Below are 17,787 nucleotides of genomic sequence, written 5' to 3'. Positions count from 1 at the left end.
AGCTATAGTTTGCTAGCTAACTAAATAGCTAGGTGTCATCATCTAAAATAACCCTAATTTATAAGACAGTTCTTATTTGATTAATGGTGGTCGGACCCATCTATGTGAAGCTAGCCACAATAAGTATTAGCCACAATAGTGGACTTTGCGGTTAGCCTTCAAAATAAAACTATGGCATAATTCTACTATTTGTATTCAGTTGCATCACTGTCAATGACATGCTTTTATTTTGAAAAACGAATTCCACTATTGTACCTAATCCTTATTGTGGCTAGACTCACAACATATAATTCCGGTCCGGTCGAGCGTCACTAGCCAGATGAAGCTAGCTGGCTGCTTATAACATTAGCTTTGGGCAACAGGGTTATGTAGCTGGCTAGCTATTTATTTTCATGAACTGAAGTTCAAATTCAATAGGCGAACAACAAGTGGCAACCTAGCTAATACTTACTCACAAGGATTCCTAAATCATTGTTAAGAATAATGAAAATGACTGCAGTTTCCTCTGGTCATTGTTTTCAAGCTGGTTGTATTGGTGCTAGCTAGGTACCCCAGAAGTTGCAGTCAAACAAATTATGCTTTATTACCAATGCGGTTTAGTAAACACATCGTAAATGTTCGTGGCTAGTGCTTGCTTGTTTGCAGACTTTTTTGTACAGCTTTGACAGTGCTACTGTATCTTTTTTTGACATGCAAATGGCGTTCCATAGTATGTATGTCATGAAGCTAATAGCAGTGACGCTATTACTGTGTAACTCCGGTAGGGCAACATCTGAAAAATAGCACACTTGGTAGTGGGTACCGGTGCTCGACCAGTCGGCGAAAGCCAACATCACCCACGACTGAGAACGGTTGATTGTCAAGGGCAATGTCACCATTGGCTTTAATGTTTTTTGCCTTTGAGTTGTCTCGCTGAAATTTTCTTACTCTTTCAAATGACTGCTCGACTTGTTGACAGCTCGATCCACACAGCAGAAATTGTGGGCTAGGTTAGGGATGCTGTGTTGCAAGTGTAGCGCAAAATTTTACGTGGCGTTATTACGTCATGTACCTATGTTAAATAGGTTGCTAGATCGAATCCCCGAGCTGACAAGGTAAAACTCTGTCGTTCTGCCCCTGAACAAGGCAGTTAACCCACTGTTCCTAGGCTGTCATTGTAAATAAGAATTTGTTCTTAACTGACTTGCCTAGTTAAATAAAGGTTAAAAAAAAGATATATAGGTATGCAAGGCAGCTTTGACATCCATTTTTAACTAGACATCGGGCCGATACCGATGCTGGAATTTTTAGCTAATATCGTCCGATTCCGATATGTTCACGGATTATATCGTTCATCCCTAAAATAGATGATTGTTGAGTTGCAGCTGTCAGTGAGAAGTCAAAATGCAACCGCTGCCCCTCTCGGGAGGCCTCCTCCAGTTTAGATGGACGTCATATTCTCTTTGTGTCTCCCCTTCTCATAGGCCTATTACATGGACAACGTCGTTTTGATTGATCTTTTGTCAGTGTCAGCAGAGTAGGCTACCCTGTAATCTGTTGTTAAAAATGATTCTGCTCATGTCTTCAGTCATATACAGTGCATTCGGAAAGTATTCAGGCCCCTTGACTTTTTCTACATTTTGTTACGTTACAGCCTTATTCTAAAATGTATTATTTAATTTGTTATTTTCTCATCAATCTACACCAGGTATTACCCCCAAGGGTATGCCAAATAAAAATTTGATTCATATTAAAATATATATATATAATATTTCTGCTGTGTATAAAAATTAAAAAAACTTCACATTTTCAAACAGTCCATTTATATTTACCAACCCTATACATTTGGGTGAGTTTTTCTCGCCTGAGTAGCCCCAAAAATAAAATTAAACCATCAAGTGTTCAGCGATATAACAACACATTGTCAAATACAGGTAGCCTCGTCAAATAATTAACATCCAATCACATTAGCCGTTACTCTCTCGCGTAAGTTCCACTAACGGCCATATGTAGCCAAACGTAGCTGCTGCTCATGTTGGTATCTGTACTGATGGAGCAAAAGCCGTGACAGGGAGACATAGTGGAGTGGTAACGCGCGTGCAAGCAGTTGCTCCCGACGCCACTTGGGTACACTACAGCATCCACCGAGAGGCTCTTGCTGCCAAGGGAATGCCTGACAGCTTGAAATACGTTTTGGACACTACAGTGAAAATGGTTCGCATTGTTAAAGCAAGTTCCCTGAACTCATGTATTTTCTGCACTATGCAATGATATGGGCAGTGACCATGTAACGCTTTTACAACATACAGAAGTGCGCTGGTTCGCAAGGGGCAAAGTATTGACATGTTTTTTTAAATTGAGAGACGAGCTTAAAGTTTTCTTTACTGACCATCATTTTCACTTGTCTGACCGCTTGCATGATGACGAGTTTCTCAGACGACTGGCCTATCTGGGTGATGTTTTTTCTTGCCTGAATGATCTGAATCTAGGATTACAGAAACTTTCCGCAACTATATTCAATGTGCAGCACAAAATTTAGGTTATGATTTAAGAAGTTGGACAACACACAGGTCTTTACATCATTGTAAGATTTTTTTGTGTGCAAATTAACTCAAGCTTACGGACAATGTCAAATGTGATATAGCGAAGCACCTGAGTGAGTTGGGTGTGCAATTACGCAGGTACTTTCCAAAATGGATGACACGAACAGCTGGATTCGTTATCCCTTTCATGCCCTGCCTCCAGTCCACTTACCGATATCTGAACAAGAGAGCCTCATCAAAATTGCAACATGCAGTTCTGTGAAAATTTAATTGAATCAGAAGCCACTGCCAGATTTCTGGATTGGGCTGCGCTCAGAGTATCCTGTCTTGGCAAATCGCGCTGTTAAGACACCGATGCCCTTTGCAACCACGTACCTATGTGAGAGTGGGTTCTCGGCCCTCACTAGCATAACTAAATACAGGCACAGACTGTGTGTGGAAAATTATTTAAGACTGAGACTCTCCAATACAACCCAACATTGCAGAGTTGTGTGCATGCTTTCAGGCACACCCTTCTCATTAACCTGTGGTGAGTTATTCACAATTTTCGATTAACAAATAAGGTTTTATATGTAATATGGGTAAATAAAGAGGAAGATTATTATTATTTGTGCCCTGGTCCTATAGGAGCTCTTTGTCACTTCCCACGAACCGGGTTGTGACAAAAACTCACACTCATTCTTATGTTCAATAAATGTATTGTATAGTGTTTGTGTGGCAGACTTACAATGATGGCAAAAAACACCATTTGAGAGTGCGCTGACCCTGGTGCTAGAGGGTGTACGCAGCTGGAGGTTGAATGTTTGAAGGGGTACGGGACTATAAAACGTTTGGGAACCACTGATCTACACAGAATACCCCATAGTAACAAAGCAAAAACAGGTTTGTAGAATTTTTTACACATTTATTAACATTTTGAAAACATAAATACCTTATTTACATAAGTATTCAGACCCTTTGCTATGGGACTTGAAATTGAGCTCAGGTGCATCCTGTTTCCAGTGATCATCCTTGAGATATTTCTACAACTTGATTGGAGTACACCTGTGGTATAATCAATTGATTGAATGATTTGGAAAGGCACACACCAGTCTATTTAAGGTCCCACAGTTGACAGTGCATGTTAGGGCAAAAACTAAGACATGAGGTTGAAGGAATTGTCCGTAGAGCTTCGAGGCAGGATTGTGTCAAGGCACAGATCTGGGGAAAGGTACAAAAAATGTCTGCAGCATTGAAGGTGCCTAAGAACACAGTGGCCTCCATAATTTTTAAATGGAAGAAGTTATCAACCTAGAGCTGGCCGCCCGGCCAAACTGAGCAAACGGGGAGAAGGGCCTTGGTCAGGGAGGTGACCAAAGAACTCAATGGTCACTCGGACAGAGCTCTAGAGTTCCTCTGTGGAGATGGGAGAACCATCTCTGCAGCACTCCACCAATCAGGCCTTTATGGTAGAGTGGCTGGACGGAAGCCATTCCTCAGTATAAGGCATGTGACAGCCCGCTTGGAGTTTGCAAAAGGCACCTAAAGACCATGAGAAACAAGATTATCTGGTCTGATGAAACCAAGATTGTACTCTTTGCCCTGAATGCCAAACGTTATGTTTGGATGAAACCTGGCACCATCCCTATGGTGAAGCATGGTGGTGGCAGCATCATGCTGTAGTGATGTTTTTCAGTGGCAGGGACTGGGAGACTAGTCAGGATCCAGGAAAAGATGAACGGAGCAAAGTACAGAGAGATCCTTGATGGAAACCTTCAGAGCGATCAGGATTTCAGACTGGGGGCGAAGGTTCACCTTCCAACAGGACAACGACCATAAGGACACAGCCAAGACAATGCAGGAGTGTTTTCTTGACAAAGTCTCTGAATATCCTTGAGTGACCTGAAAATAGCTGTGCAGCAACGCTCCCCATCCAACCTGACAGAGCTTGAGGGTCTGCAGAGAAGAATGGGAGAAACTCCCCAAATACAGGTGTGTCAAGCTTGTAGCGTCATAACCAAGAAGACTGTAATCACTACCAAAGGTGCTTCAACAAAGTACTGAATACTTATGTAAATGTGATATTTACGGTTTTATTTTTAATACATTTGCAAAAATGTATAGAAACCCATTTTTGCTTTGTCATTAAGGGGTATTGTGTGAAGATTGATGAGAGAAAAAAAACTGATGAATCCATTTTAGAATAAGACTCTAACGTAACAAAATGTGGACACATTGAAGAGATCTGAATTCTTTCCATAGGCACTGAAGTGTAGTAGAATGAAATGGGTTTTTCAGTTTTTTCAAAGAAAGAAGAAACATATCTGATAAAAATACTAATTTAAAATAAGATGTATTGTCACATACACTGGATAGGTGCAGTGAGATGTGTTGTTTTACATAGTCGGCCATAGTAGTATGGCACCCCTGGAACAAATTAGGGTTAAGTTCCTTCCTCAAGGGCAGGCACATTGACAGATTTTTCTCCTTGTCGGCTTGGGTATTCGAACCAGCGACCTTTCGGTTACTGGCCCACCGCTAGACTACCTGCTGCGTCCTCTACACTATATGCACTCAGCCATTCATTGAATTGTCCTTTTTGCAATCAGTGATTGAGTTATATTATTAGCCTAAATTATAACTATCCAATCTACTCATCACATTACGAATAGTAGGCTGTCGTGCATAAGTCTACAAATGCGATGATGTATGGAATGCTTTTTTTTGGGAGGGGGGTGCTTCCCCAAATTTGAAACTCACCTGCTGTTTATGCATAGGCTAGTGATTCTGCTGTTCCTTACTGGTCTTGTTGAGGAAAAGTAAATGAGAACAGTTATTCTAACATCTTAAAGTGTGCAGTAAAGACACACCTCATTGAATCGTCCACTTCCATGTTCTGTTAATGTGAATTGCCATAATCTGAATGTTATTTATGTTATTCTGAGCACCGGGGGTGGATGCTCTAATCAGGTTACGCACCCAATGCATATGGGCCCGGTAAATTTCTCAAATGACCGGTAAATTAAAATTCTGCCGGTCAAATGTCCAGTGCCACGTTTTCATAACGGAAACCCTGGTGTGTCTGTGTGCACACATGTGTCTATGGGGGGGCTCTGTGTTGTTTTATGGCCCTGTTTTATTGTCCTCTGCCAAATTCTTGGAAGGGCTTCAAAACAACAACATCACCCTGACACACTCTCCCCCCCCCCCCCCCCCCCCCATCCTCCTCCCCCTTGTCCCCTGGGGAGGTCAAAGGCAGGTCAGGGGTTCAACTGTAAGTTGAAGCATGTTGTTGTTCCTGGAATAGAGGGAACAGAGAGAAAACAGAGGGAGGGAGAGAGGAAGGATTCACCACTATCTGACCTCTCATTCAACTGGCTCTTTCCTGCTCTAGTTACGCCTCTCCACACATGGATTGAAATTGAAGGGGATTTTGTGTATATCTGCCCTTTGGGCCCAAGTGGTGGGTGTTTTGAATAAGTTATGTGTGTCCTGAGGTTTACTCTCTCTGTGTGTGTGTGTGTGTAGGTTGGGCCCATGTGGTGTGTGCCCTTTACATCCCTGAAGTGGAGTTTGCTAACGTTTCCACCATGGAACCCATCGTACTGCAGTCTGTCCCCCATGATCGCTACAACAAGGTACACACACACACACACACACACACACACACACACACACACTTCACTCTGTCCCTACGTTTCTGAGTGTGTGACTGGATGTGTTTTCTCATGTGTGTGTGTGTGTGTAGACGTGTTATATCTGTGAGGACCAGGGCAGAGAGAGTAAAGCTGCCACCGGAGCCTGCATGACCTGCAACAAACATGGCTGCCGGCAAGCCTTCCACGTCACATGGTGAGCGAGCCCCTTTCAAATACCTACAGCTTTATTAACACCTGTTCACATTGTGAGCCACATTAAAATATCTAAAACTTTATTAACACAACAAAAAATACATCACTGTCTATCTGTTAACATAGTAAATACATCTCTCTCTGTTTTTAGTCTCTCCATTTTTTGACACATCTCTAGCCCCTTCTTTCTTTTGACACTTCCTCTCTCTCCTCAGTGCCCAGTTTGCTGGGTTGTTGTGTGAGGAGCAGGGGTCGGACGCAGACAACGTCAAATACTGCGGCTACTGCAAGTACCATTACAGCAAACTGGTAAGATCTTTTTCTCCCTCTTTTTCTCCCTCTTTCTTTCTTTCTCTCTCTCTTTCTCTACTATTCTTCCAAACTGTCTTACTGTGCTGGGGAGGAGGAATGCCTCACACCTCAGAAACCTGGAATCTAGTTTTGTTTGAATAGACCTCTCACATTCTTGCTTCCCTCTGTCTGAGCTTCGTGAAGGCCCACACTTCCCCAATATACATACACACACACACACACACACACACACACACACACACACACACACACACACACACACACACACACACACACACACACACACACACACACACACACACACACACACACACACACACACACACACACACACACACCTCTCATTTCTTGAATGACTTGGCACTCGCTCTTCTGCCAATTACAACTGCTGAAAGTGGAGCCATCCGTTAAACTCCACCCACTCTAGCTCCTCTCTCACTCTTTAATTTTTCTCTTTCTCCCTCCTTCCCTTCTCGCTCTCCTCCCTCCTTCCCTTCTCGCTCTCTCCCTCCCTCTTTCCCTTCTCGCTCTCTTCCTCCCTCCTTCCCTTCTCGCTCTCCTCCTCCCTCTTTCCCTTCTCGCTCTCTTCCTCCCTCCTTCCCTTCTCGCTCTCTTCCTCCCTCCTTCCCTTCTCGCTCTCTCCCTCCCTCCTTCCCTTCTCGCTCTCTCCCTCCCTCCTTCCCTTCTCGCTCTCCTCCTCCCTCCTTCCCTTCTCGCTCTCTCCCTTCCCTTCTCGCTCTCTCCCTTCCCTTCTCGCTCTCTCCCTTCCCTTCTCGCTCTCTCCCTTCCCTTCTCGCTCTCTCCCTTCCCTTCTCGCTCTCCTCCTCCCTCCTTCCCTTCTCGCTCTCTTCCTTCCCTTCTCGCTCTCCTCCTCCCTCCTTCCCTTCTCGCTCTCTTCCTCCCTCCTTCCCTTCTCGCTCTCTCCCTCCCTCTTTCCCTTCTCGCTCTCCTCCTTCCTCCTTCCCTTCTCGCGCTCCTCCTCCCTCCTTCCCTTCTCGCTCTCTTCCTTCCCTACTCGCTCTCCGTCTCCCTCCTTCCCTTCTCGCTCTCCTCCTCCCTCCTTCCCTTCTCGCTCTCCTCCTCCCTCCTTCCCTTCTCGCTCTCCTCCTCCCTCCTTCCCTTCTCGCTCTCCTCCTCCCTCCTTCCCTTCTCGCTCTCTTCCTCCCTCCTTCCCTTCTCGCTCTCTTCCTACCTCCTTCCCTTCTCGCTCTCTTCCTCCCTCCTTCCCTTCTCGCTCTCTTCCTCCCTCCTTCCCTTCTCGCTCTCTTCTTCCCTTCTCGCTCTCTTCCTCCCTCTTTCCCTCTTTCCCTTCTCGCTCTCTCCCTCCCTCCTTCCCTTCTCGCTCTCTTCCTCCTTCCTTCCCTTCTCGCTCTCTCCCTCCCCCTTTCCCTTCTCGCTCTCTTCCTCCCTCCTTCCCTTCTCGCTCTCTTCCTCCCTCTTTCCCTTCTCGCTCTCTCCCTCCCTCCTTCCCTTCTCGCTCTCCTCCTCCCTCCTTCCCTTCTCGCTCTCCTCCTCCCTCCTTCCCTTCTCGCTCTCTTCCTCCCTCCTTCCCTTCTCGCTCTCTTCCTCCCTCCTTCCCTTCTCGCTCTCTTCTTCCCTTCTCGCTCTCTTCCTCCCTCTTTCCCTCTTTCCCTTCTCGCTCTCTTCCTCCCTCCTTCCCTTCTCGCTCTCTTCCTCCCTCCTTCCCTTCTCGCTCTCTTCCTCCCTCCTTCCCTTCTCGCTCTCTTCTTCCCTTCTCGCTCTCTTCCTCCCTCTTTCCCTCTTTCCCTTCTCGCTCTCTCCCTCCCTCCTTCCCTTCTCGCTCTCTTCCTCCTTCCTTCCCTTCTCGCTCTCTCCCTCCCTCTTTCCCTTCTCGCTCTCTTCCTCCCTCCTTCCCTTCTCGCTCTCTTCCTCCCTCTTTCCCTTCTCGCTCTCTCCCTCCCTCCTTCCCTTCTCGCTCTCCTCCTCCCTCCTTCCCTTCTCGCTCTCTTCCTCCCTCCTTCCCTTCTCGCTCTCTTCTTCCCTTCTCGCTCTCTTCCTCCCTCTTTCCCTTCTCGCTCTCCTCCTTCCTCCTTCCCTTCTCGCGCTCCTCCTCCCTCCTTCCCTTCTCGCTCTCTTCCTTCCCTACTCGCTCTCCGTCTCCCTCCTTCCCTTCTCGCTCTCCTCCTCCCTCCTTCCCTTCTCGCTCTCCTCCTCCCTCCTTCCCTTCTCGCTCTCCTCCTCCCTCCTTCCCTTCTCGCTCTCCTCCTCCCTCCTTCCCTTCTCGCTCTCTTCCTCCCTCCTTCCCTTCTCGCTCTCTTCCTCCCTCCTTCCCTTCTCGCTCTCTTCCTCCCTCCTTCCCTTCTCGCTCTCTTCCTCCCTCCTTCCCTTCTCGCTCTCTTCCTCCCTCCTTCCCTTCTCGCTCTCTTCCTCCCTCCTTCCCTTCTCGCTCTCTTCTTCCCTCCTTCCCTTCTCGCTCTCTTCCTCCCTCCTTCCCTTCTCGCTCTCTTCCTCCCTCCTTCCCTTCTCGCTCTCTTCCTCCCTCCTTCCCTTCTCGCTCTCTTCTTCCCTTCTCGCTCTCTTCCTCCCTCCTTCCCTTCTCGCTCTCTTCTTCCCTTCTCGCTCTCTTCCTCCCTCTTTCCCTCTTTCCCTTCTCGCTCTCTCCCTCCCTCCTTCCCTTCTCGCTCTCTTCCTCCTTCCTTCCCTTCTCGCTCTCTCCCTCCCCCTTTCCCTTCTCGCTCTCTTCCTCCCTCCTTCCCTTCTCGCTCTCTTCCTCCCTCCTTCCCTTCTCGCTCTCTTCCTCCCTCCTTCCCTTCTCGCTCTCTTCCTCCCTCCTTCCCTTCTCGCTCTCTTCCTCCCTCCTTCCCTTCTCGCTCTCTTCTTCCCTTCTCGCTCTCTTCCTCCCTCCTTCCCTTCTCGCTCTCTTCTTCCCTTCTCGCTCTCTTCCTCCCTCTTTCCCTCTTTCCCTTCTCGCTCTCTCCCTCCCTCCTTCCCTTCTCGCTCTCTTCCTCCTTCCTTCCCTTCTCGCTCTCTCCCTCCCCCTTTCCCTTCTCGCTCTCTTCCTCCCTCCTTCCCTTCTCGCTCTCTTCCTCCCTCTTTCCCTTCTCGCTCTCTCCCTCCCTCCTTCCCTTCTCGCTCTCCTCCTCCCTCCTTCCCTTCTCGCTCTCTCCCTCCCCCTTTCCCTTCTCGCTCTCCACCTCCCTCCTTCCCTTCTCGCTCTCTTCCTCCCTCTTTCCCTTCTCGCTCTCTCCCTCCCTCCTTCCCTTCTCGCTCTCCTCCTCCCTCCTTCCCTTCTCGCTCTCCTCCTCCCTCCTTCCCTTCTCGCTCTCTTCCTCCCTCCTTCCCTTCTCGCTCTCTTCCTCCCTCCTTCCCTTCTCGCTCTCTTCCTCCCTCCTTCCCTTCTCGCTCTCTTCCTCCCTCCTTCCCTTCTCGCTCTCTTCTTCCCTTCTCGCTCTCTTCCTCCCTCTTTCCCTTCTCGCTCTCCTCCTTCCTCCTTCCCTTCTCGCGCTCCTCCTCCCTCCTTCCCTTCTCGCTCTCTTCCTTCCCTACTCGCTCTCCGTCTCCCTCCTTCCCTTCTCGCTCTCCTCCTCCCTCCTTCCCTTCTCGCTCTCCTCCTCCCTCCTTCCCTTCTCGCTCTCCTCCTCCCTCCTTCCCTTCTCGCTCTCCTCCTCCCTCCTTCCCTTCTCGCTCTCTTCCTCCCTCCTTCCCTTCTCGCTCTCTTCCTCCCTCCTTCCCTTCTCGCTCTCTTCCTCCCTCCTTCCCTTCTCGCTCTCTTCCTCCCTCCTTCCCTTCTCGCTCTCTTCCTCCCTCCTTCCCTTCTCGCTCTCTTCTTCCCTCCTTCCCTTCTCGCTCTCTTCCTCCCTCCTTCCCTTCTCGCTCTCTTCCTCCCTCCTTCCCTTCTCGCTCTCTTCCTCCCTCCTTCCCTTCTCGCTCTCTTCTTCCCTTCTCGCTCTCTTCCTCCCTCCTTCCCTTCTCGCTCTCTTCTTCCCTTCTCGCTCTCTTCCTCCCTCTTTCCCTCTTTCCCTTCTCGCTCTCTCCCTCCCTCCTTCCCTTCTCGCTCTCTTCCTCCTTCCTTCCCTTCTCGCTCTCTCCCTCCCCCTTTCCCTTCTCGCTCTCTTCCTCCCTCCTTCCCTTCTCGCTCTCTTCCTCCCTCCTTCCCTTCTCGCTCTCTTCCTCCCTCCTTCCCTTCTCGCTCTCTTCCTCCCTCCTTCCCTTCTCGCTCTCTTCCTCCCTCCTTCCCTTCTCGCTCTCTTCTTCCCTTCTCGCTCTCTTCCTCCCTCCTTCCCTTCTCGCTCTCTTCTTCCCTTCTCGCTCTCTTCCTCCCTCTTTCCCTCTTTCCCTTCTCGCTCTCTCCCTCCCTCCTTCCCTTCTCGCTCTCTTCCTCCTTCCTTCCCTTCTCGCTCTCTCCCTCCCCCTTTCCCTTCTCGCTCTCTTCCTCCCTCCTTCCCTTCTCGCTCTCTTCCTCCCTCTTTCCCTTCTCGCTCTCTCCCTCCCTCCTTCCCTTCTCGCTCTCCTCCTCCCTCCTTCCCTTCTCGCTCTCCTCCTCCCTCCTTCCCTTCTCGCTCTCTTCCTCCCTCCTTCCCTTCTCGCTCTCTTCCTCCCTCCTTCCCTTCTCGCTCTCTTCTTCCCTTCTCGCTCTCTTCCTCCCTCTTTCCCTCTTTCCCTTCTCGCTCTCTTCCTCCCTCCTTCCCTTCTCGCTCTCTTCCTCCCTCCTTCCCTTCTCGCTCTCTTCCTCCCTCCTTCCCTTCTCGCTCTCTTCTTCCCTTCTCGCTCTCTTCCTCCCTCTTTCCCTCTTTCCCTTCTCGCTCTCTCCCTCCCTCCTTCCCTTCTCGCTCTCTTCCTCCTTCCTCCCCTTCTCGCTCTCTCCCTCCCTCTTTCCCTTCTCGCTCTCTTCCTCCCTCCTTCCCTTCTCGCTCTCTTCCTCCCTCTTTCCCTTCTCGCTCTCTCCCTCCCTCCTTCCCTTCTCGCTCTCCTCCTCCCTCCTTCCCTTCTCGCTCTCCTCCTCCCTCCTTCCCTTCTCGCTCTCTTCCTCCCTCCTTCCCTTCTCGCTCTCTTCCTCCCTCCTTCCCTTCTCGCTCTCTTCTTCCCTTCTCGCTCTCTTCCTCCCTCTTTCCCTCTTTCCCTTCTCGCTCTCTCCCTCCCTCCTTCCCTTCTCGCTCTCTTCCTCCTTCCTTCCCTTCTCGCTCTCTCCCTCCCTCTTTCCCTTCTCGCTCTCTTCCTCCCTCCTTCCCTTCTCGCTCTCTCCCTCCCTCCTTCCCTTCTCGCTCTCTCCCTCCCTCCTTCCCTTCTCGCTCTCTTCCTCCTTCCTTCCCTTCTCGCTCTCTCCCTCCCTCTTTCCCTTCTCGCTCTCTTCCTCCCTCCTTCCCTTCTCGCTCTCTCCCTCCCTCCTTCCCTTCTCGCTCTCTCCCTCCCTCCTTCCCTTCTCACTCTCCCTCCCTCCACTCAAACATCCATTCCTTCTCTCCTCTTTTGCCCCACTCCTCTCAAGCTTCTCTCTTTCCCCCTCTCCAGCCTTCTCTCCCACCACCCCCATCCCTCTCCCCCTCCATCAACCCCATCTAATCTCATTGACAAATCAGCAGTGCCTCCCAGGCCCTTTGTCCCCTTCACCCTCTACCCCCCTGCCCCCTGTATGCTAAGCCCAGGCCGGGTGCAGCGGTTTGGGTTACAGCGTCAGGGCGTGGTCTCTAGGGTCTGGAGCTCCACTCTGACACTGGACCTCTGCACCGGACGACAGCCCCAGTCCACAGGGCTTCCTCTCTGGCTGTCTGGGGCTGGGAGAGTGGAAGGGGTGGAGGGTGAGGGGTACTGGGGTTAGGGTTACAAGTGGGTAAAGAGATGCTTACCAATTCACATTTGTACACACCACTCCACACAGACACACTATAAATGCTTTCACTCACACACCCATACACTCGCTCTCTCTTTCCCTCTCTTCTCTCCTTCTCAGAGCTCTTTGGAGCGAGAGCCCCGGCTGTGTCACAGATTTTGTGCTCCACCCCTACCATCCATCAAGGGGAAAAATACACACACACACACAAAGTGGGGGTAGGATTCTGACTGAAGCATTGGGGTTTAAATGGGGGTGGGTAGCATTAGATAAAGCAATGGCTTTACATTATTTAGTGTCCTTTGTGCGCGCGCACACACACACACACACACACACACACACACACACACACACACACACACACACACACACACACACACACACAGTGATGACATTTTATGATGTTAACAAATGCTTGTAGTTCTATTGATCCTGTGTAATGGCTTTGTATGGTGGGGTCTGATATAATTAGTCTGGTACAGAATAGAGGAGAAGAGAAACACATGAGAAGGAATCAATGACAGACAAGCCAATGTTGGTAGCAGAATGGATTTCACAAGACGCCACATGGGTTGATGAATGTCATGCTCGGAACATGTGACATTTACAGGTTTTATCTTGTCGTGACTAGTGACATTGTGATGTTTTTACATGAATAAACCTCTTTGTGGTCAATGGGGTCATAGATAATAATGTTCTCTTACAGTAGACAAAGGGCTCAACGTTTGTTTTCCTTCAATAGATTGGTGGTAAATCTAGTCAACTTGAAATAGTCTGCGGTTGGTATGTTGTGCCTGGGAGATGTAGAGGAGGGGAAGGGTCCTTTCAGTGTCTGTGTACATTTTAGGGCTGGCACAATTACCTTATAACCGTGTAACCGACTTATGGATGAACACCGTCATGAAGATAAAATGAAATAACCGTAACAAAATGTTTTGGGTGGGTGGGGGGGACTAACAACTGACTGAAGATGGGACAGCTGGGTATTCGTGCGGTTGAGTCTGTATCTTTAGTAACATGGACTCTTAACAACGTGCTGAAACAAGCAAGGCGTTGTAGCGAATGAGTCTTTGGTTGCCTAGGCAACTCCCCCCCCCCTCCCTCCCTGCAGCAGCACACATATAAATATAATGAATAGAATGTGGTTTGAACCTCTAACCCTGGCAATTTCACTGGTAAACTCATGGCTACACTCGCAATGGCTGCCTAGTATTGTGATGCATTCATTTCCATGGTAATGTAGAATGTTCATTCAATGTATGTTAACTGATATCATATGGCTCATGCAATGTAGTGCTGTACCAGACCCCCAAGAAATCTTGGTCGACCAAATGACTGGGCGAAATTTTAAAACGTGAGTTTTTCCATATATAGACACACCCTATGTGTTAATATTTGTTTTACTATATGTAGGCTACTGAGCTTATCTGATGCTTTAAGCACACTGTGATTAAATATTTAAGACACACAAATGACTCAAGAGGGAGCCAGAGAAAAACAAAACTCTTCCCAAACCACCGCCTCCCGCTGCTTCTGACCTTCGCAACGCTCCCGAGTTGCCAGTAATAGGCTACGCCTGGGGTCAGCAACCTTTTCCATTTGGAGTGCCAATTTATCTTTCCATTTTTACCGATCCGCCGTGCCAGTTATGATTTTCATATGCACATTTTTGTGGAACAGTTTCATTTATTTTATAACAAAGCCTTCGTAGCTCAAAATCATTGTCATCTGATTAATACAAATGTAAAAGTAACTTCTATTGCCAACTATGTAAAAATAGCCAACAAATAAAAACATTGCAGCCTGCAGGTAGAAAATATCCCGATAAAGCATGGCCTGTCTGCAAGGAACTTGAAACATTATATCAACTATCAACTTGGTCCAGTCTGAAGCTGGTGCTAACAAACTTGCAACATTGTATAACATAATCTGGGCCCTCAGAGTTTCCAGCTCCAGTGAGCTCCGGGCAGACACAGCTGTAGGCTATTTGCGCAAGGGATAAGAAGTAATCAAGTAGGCCTATTTTATGACGTTCCACAGGATCAGAGCATGACATCTTTCTCCTTTTCACGCTGAGTGGTTATCGAAAGGGAGAGGGCTTGAAAGATTTTTCAAATGGGCTACATTGAGGAACAATTGTCATTCTAAAAGTTTGTAAACACAGACCTTGTTACTTGCTGTTTGAGATGAAGAAAAAATGACTGCCATCATTGAGTTGAATGGGCACGCCCGTTTTCTTCATTTCATTTCTATGGCAGAAAATACAGTCAGGAGCAGATGAGAGGAGAAAATGCAAGTACATTTTATTTTATATTCTACCGGTTGTTACGGTGACCGCGGTCAATAACCGTCATTTAAAATTCCACGACTGTCGTAGCCCTAGAGCAGGAATGGCTGATCTGGATGAGGATGGGGGCAACAAACATATGAATGCATCGTGAGGGGCTCGTGGGTCTCTGTATACCAATACCCACACATGCAGTCAGTGCTGCCCTATCCTTTTGGGGGGCCCTAAGAATTGTTTTGTTAGCCCCCCCCCCCCACCCTGCGAGAAAAACATTTTAGCAGCCTCCCTCTTGACAACGGAGAGAGATTTTTTTGCTGTTTTAAAGCAAGTTTGCAGCAATTCTACACATTTTGGCATGGGGCGGAGAGAAGATTTTGCAGTTTTACAACAATTTCCTGCAATTCTACACATTTTGCCACAGGGTGAAGAGAAATGTTTGCAGTTTTTAATACGATATCTGAGTGAGAGTGACTAACAAAATAAATGGTGGCCCACAGGTCGGTAATTCAACCATGATTACTACAAGTTTAGATATGTTGTCGCTAGATTGATTTACCCATCTAAAAAATGTGAGTTGACATGGGCTGATAGTGACTAACATAAGAGAGAAACTGCCAAGAGTGTGCAAGCTGTCATCAAGGCAAAGGGTGACTACTTTGAAGAATCTCAAATAAATGTTTATTTGTTTAACACTTTTTTGGTTACTACATGATTCCATATGTGTTATTTCATAGTTTTGATGTATTCACTACTATTCTACGATGTAGAATATAGTAAAAATAAAGAAAAACCCTGGAATGAGTAGGTGTGTCCAAACTTTTGACTGGTACTGTATGCGTATATATCTCACTCTGATCTCACAGAGATGAGTGAGCGGATATTCTTAAGAAACGTGAAGTTCCTCTACCTTTTTAGTTAATTTATTCACAAGTAAAGCCTATATTTAGCTTGATTTATTTGGTCTTTATTTAGCTTAGGTCTTCTGTTCCTCTACCCTTTTAGTTTATTTATTCATTTATTTTGTATTTAGATTTGATTTATTTTGTCTATATTTAGCATGGGTCTACGTTAGTAACGTGTAGTTCCTCTATACCTTTAAGTGGGTGAGCATGGCCTGAGGTAGGGGTTCAGAGCCTTAGTGCTGGGATAAACCCTCTGACCAACGACACCACAAGGTAAGAAACACCCAACATATTTCTACGTGACTGTGACGGACACAGCAACCATACGCCCTCTCTGAACAGATATATATATATATACACACACACACACACACACACACACACACACACACACACACACACACACACACACACACACACACACACACACACACACACACACACACACACACACACACACACACACACACACACACACACTATAGACAGAGGGAACAACACACAGCAAAGAATTAGAGACAGCTAAGGATAGAAATGCCCTAGCTAAGTTACTTGGCATGAGTGAGGTCATGTCCTTTGAATTGTTGTCAGGCACCAAGGATCTTGATCTCTAACCAACAACCAACACTTTATAAACCAGTCAGCGTTACCCCACCGACTACGCCACCACTGTGTGAGATAGAGCACCTTACACATGCGTCCCTCCTCCCTTAGAGTTACCATGATCTAACATGACAGTGTAGGTGTAATCTATGTAGTGGAACCCTAGCTTTCACCTATCCAACCCTATTAGATCCCTCTTTTATTACTAGATGTAAATCAGTGAAGGGTGCACGGTTAAAGGTAGACCCAGTAATATTACAGCCTTGTACACAGTGGAGCGGCTTCCTGCTTACACAAATGTTTGAGTCCAGGTGTATGAACAGGACCACAGTCATTGGCAATGCATCCTTTTCCATTATGACATCAGAGGAAGTCACCCACTCATCAATCTGTTTTTCTCACCCGATTGGTCTACTCCTGGTTGCTCCACCCCATTGGATAAAAGTCCTGTGTTCTTCTGATTGGATAACGTGCCAGTAGTCATGCTTTTTTGTATTCAGTTGTAGTTCATTTTTTAAGTTACATTCTTTTTGTACTGCAAAAGAAAGTAATTGATTTTCTGAACTTGATCTTTTCGAGAGCTTGAGTTTTTAGCTAACATTCTCCATGATACCATGTAGTAAGTGAGGTCATGTAGCATGCTCCTGGGCTGCATGGTCAGTCAACTAGACTCATGAGTGAGACTATTACCAGTTTTTTGGGGTGACACTTTTTTTGTAAAACAGTGATGAAATGTGTGTGTGTGTGCACATGCATGAAAAAAGCAGAGTTGGCACAGTTGTCTAGTTCCCCCAGTGTTTCCTTCTTTGCCCTGGCTTTTGTTACACAGCCTGATTTGCATTAGCAAGAGGTTCCATAACCCTCTATCATTAACCCCCCCCCCCCCCCCCTCCACATTACAGATGTGTGTGCCTACCTATTTCCAAACCCCCCAGCTAAATAACAATGAGGGCTAAAAGCTTCTCCTTCCACCGGCCGCTCATATAGCCTGCAGGAAACACACACACCAGCTGGTCAGAGAGCCTGCCGGAAACTGCACATGGGAATTCCTGCCGGGTTGGTGAGGATTATTTTCTCCCCCCGCCCTCTTCTTCCTCCATGTCTCCTGTTCCGATCAGGGGGGAGTCTCTCAGTGTGTAAAGTGATGTGGATATCGGAACGTGTGTGTACATTCAACCCTCTCAGCCTAACTCTGTCCATCAACTTCTACCGCTGGAGTGTTATTGAGAAAGAACAAGGGAATCCATACAGGGCTCTACAGTGGGATTATTTTCTTGCATATCTGCCAAAATATTTTACTGTGTGACCTGAAGTTTTAATTTAGGAGCTCCAGTGCGTCTAGAAAAACATCACCCAGGTGATAATTGTTGCAATGATTACTGCAATGTACCTCAGCCCCTGAGCGCCATGGAGAAAACATCTTGTTACACCAAATAGTTTTTGTTACACACACACACGCGTGTAGTTAGCTACAATGTGCTACCAGCCCCGACACACACTTGGAGATACAGGAAGTACTGGGAGATACAGGGAAGAGAAAGAC

General features: G+C 47.6%; 1 protein-coding gene across 6 annotated transcripts in view; it reads left to right on the top strand.

Annotated features, from left to right (window-relative positions):
* Nucleotides 1-17,787, top strand: part of LOC129859029 (protein AF-10-like) — an 88,650-nt gene that overhangs the window by 27,795 nt on the left and 43,068 nt on the right. For all 6 annotated transcript variants that reach the window (XM_055928343.1, XM_055928342.1, XM_055928346.1 and 3 more), the window contains 3 exons: nucleotides 6,030-6,139; nucleotides 6,250-6,353; nucleotides 6,568-6,661. In XM_055928343.1, the coding sequence (XP_055784318.1) occupies nucleotides 6,030-6,139; nucleotides 6,250-6,353; nucleotides 6,568-6,661 (308 nt within the window). The remainder of the gene's footprint in view (nucleotides 1-6,029; nucleotides 6,140-6,249; nucleotides 6,354-6,567; nucleotides 6,662-17,787) is intronic.

The sequence above is a fragment of the Salvelinus fontinalis genome, chromosome 7 (assembly GCF_029448725.1).
Source record: "Salvelinus fontinalis isolate EN_2023a chromosome 7, ASM2944872v1, whole genome shotgun sequence".
In the NCBI taxonomy this organism is placed as follows: Eukaryota; Metazoa; Chordata; class Actinopteri; order Salmoniformes; family Salmonidae; genus Salvelinus; species Salvelinus fontinalis.
The sequence above is the reverse complement of the archived record's forward strand: the minus strand, read 5'-3'. Positions and strand labels throughout refer to the sequence as shown.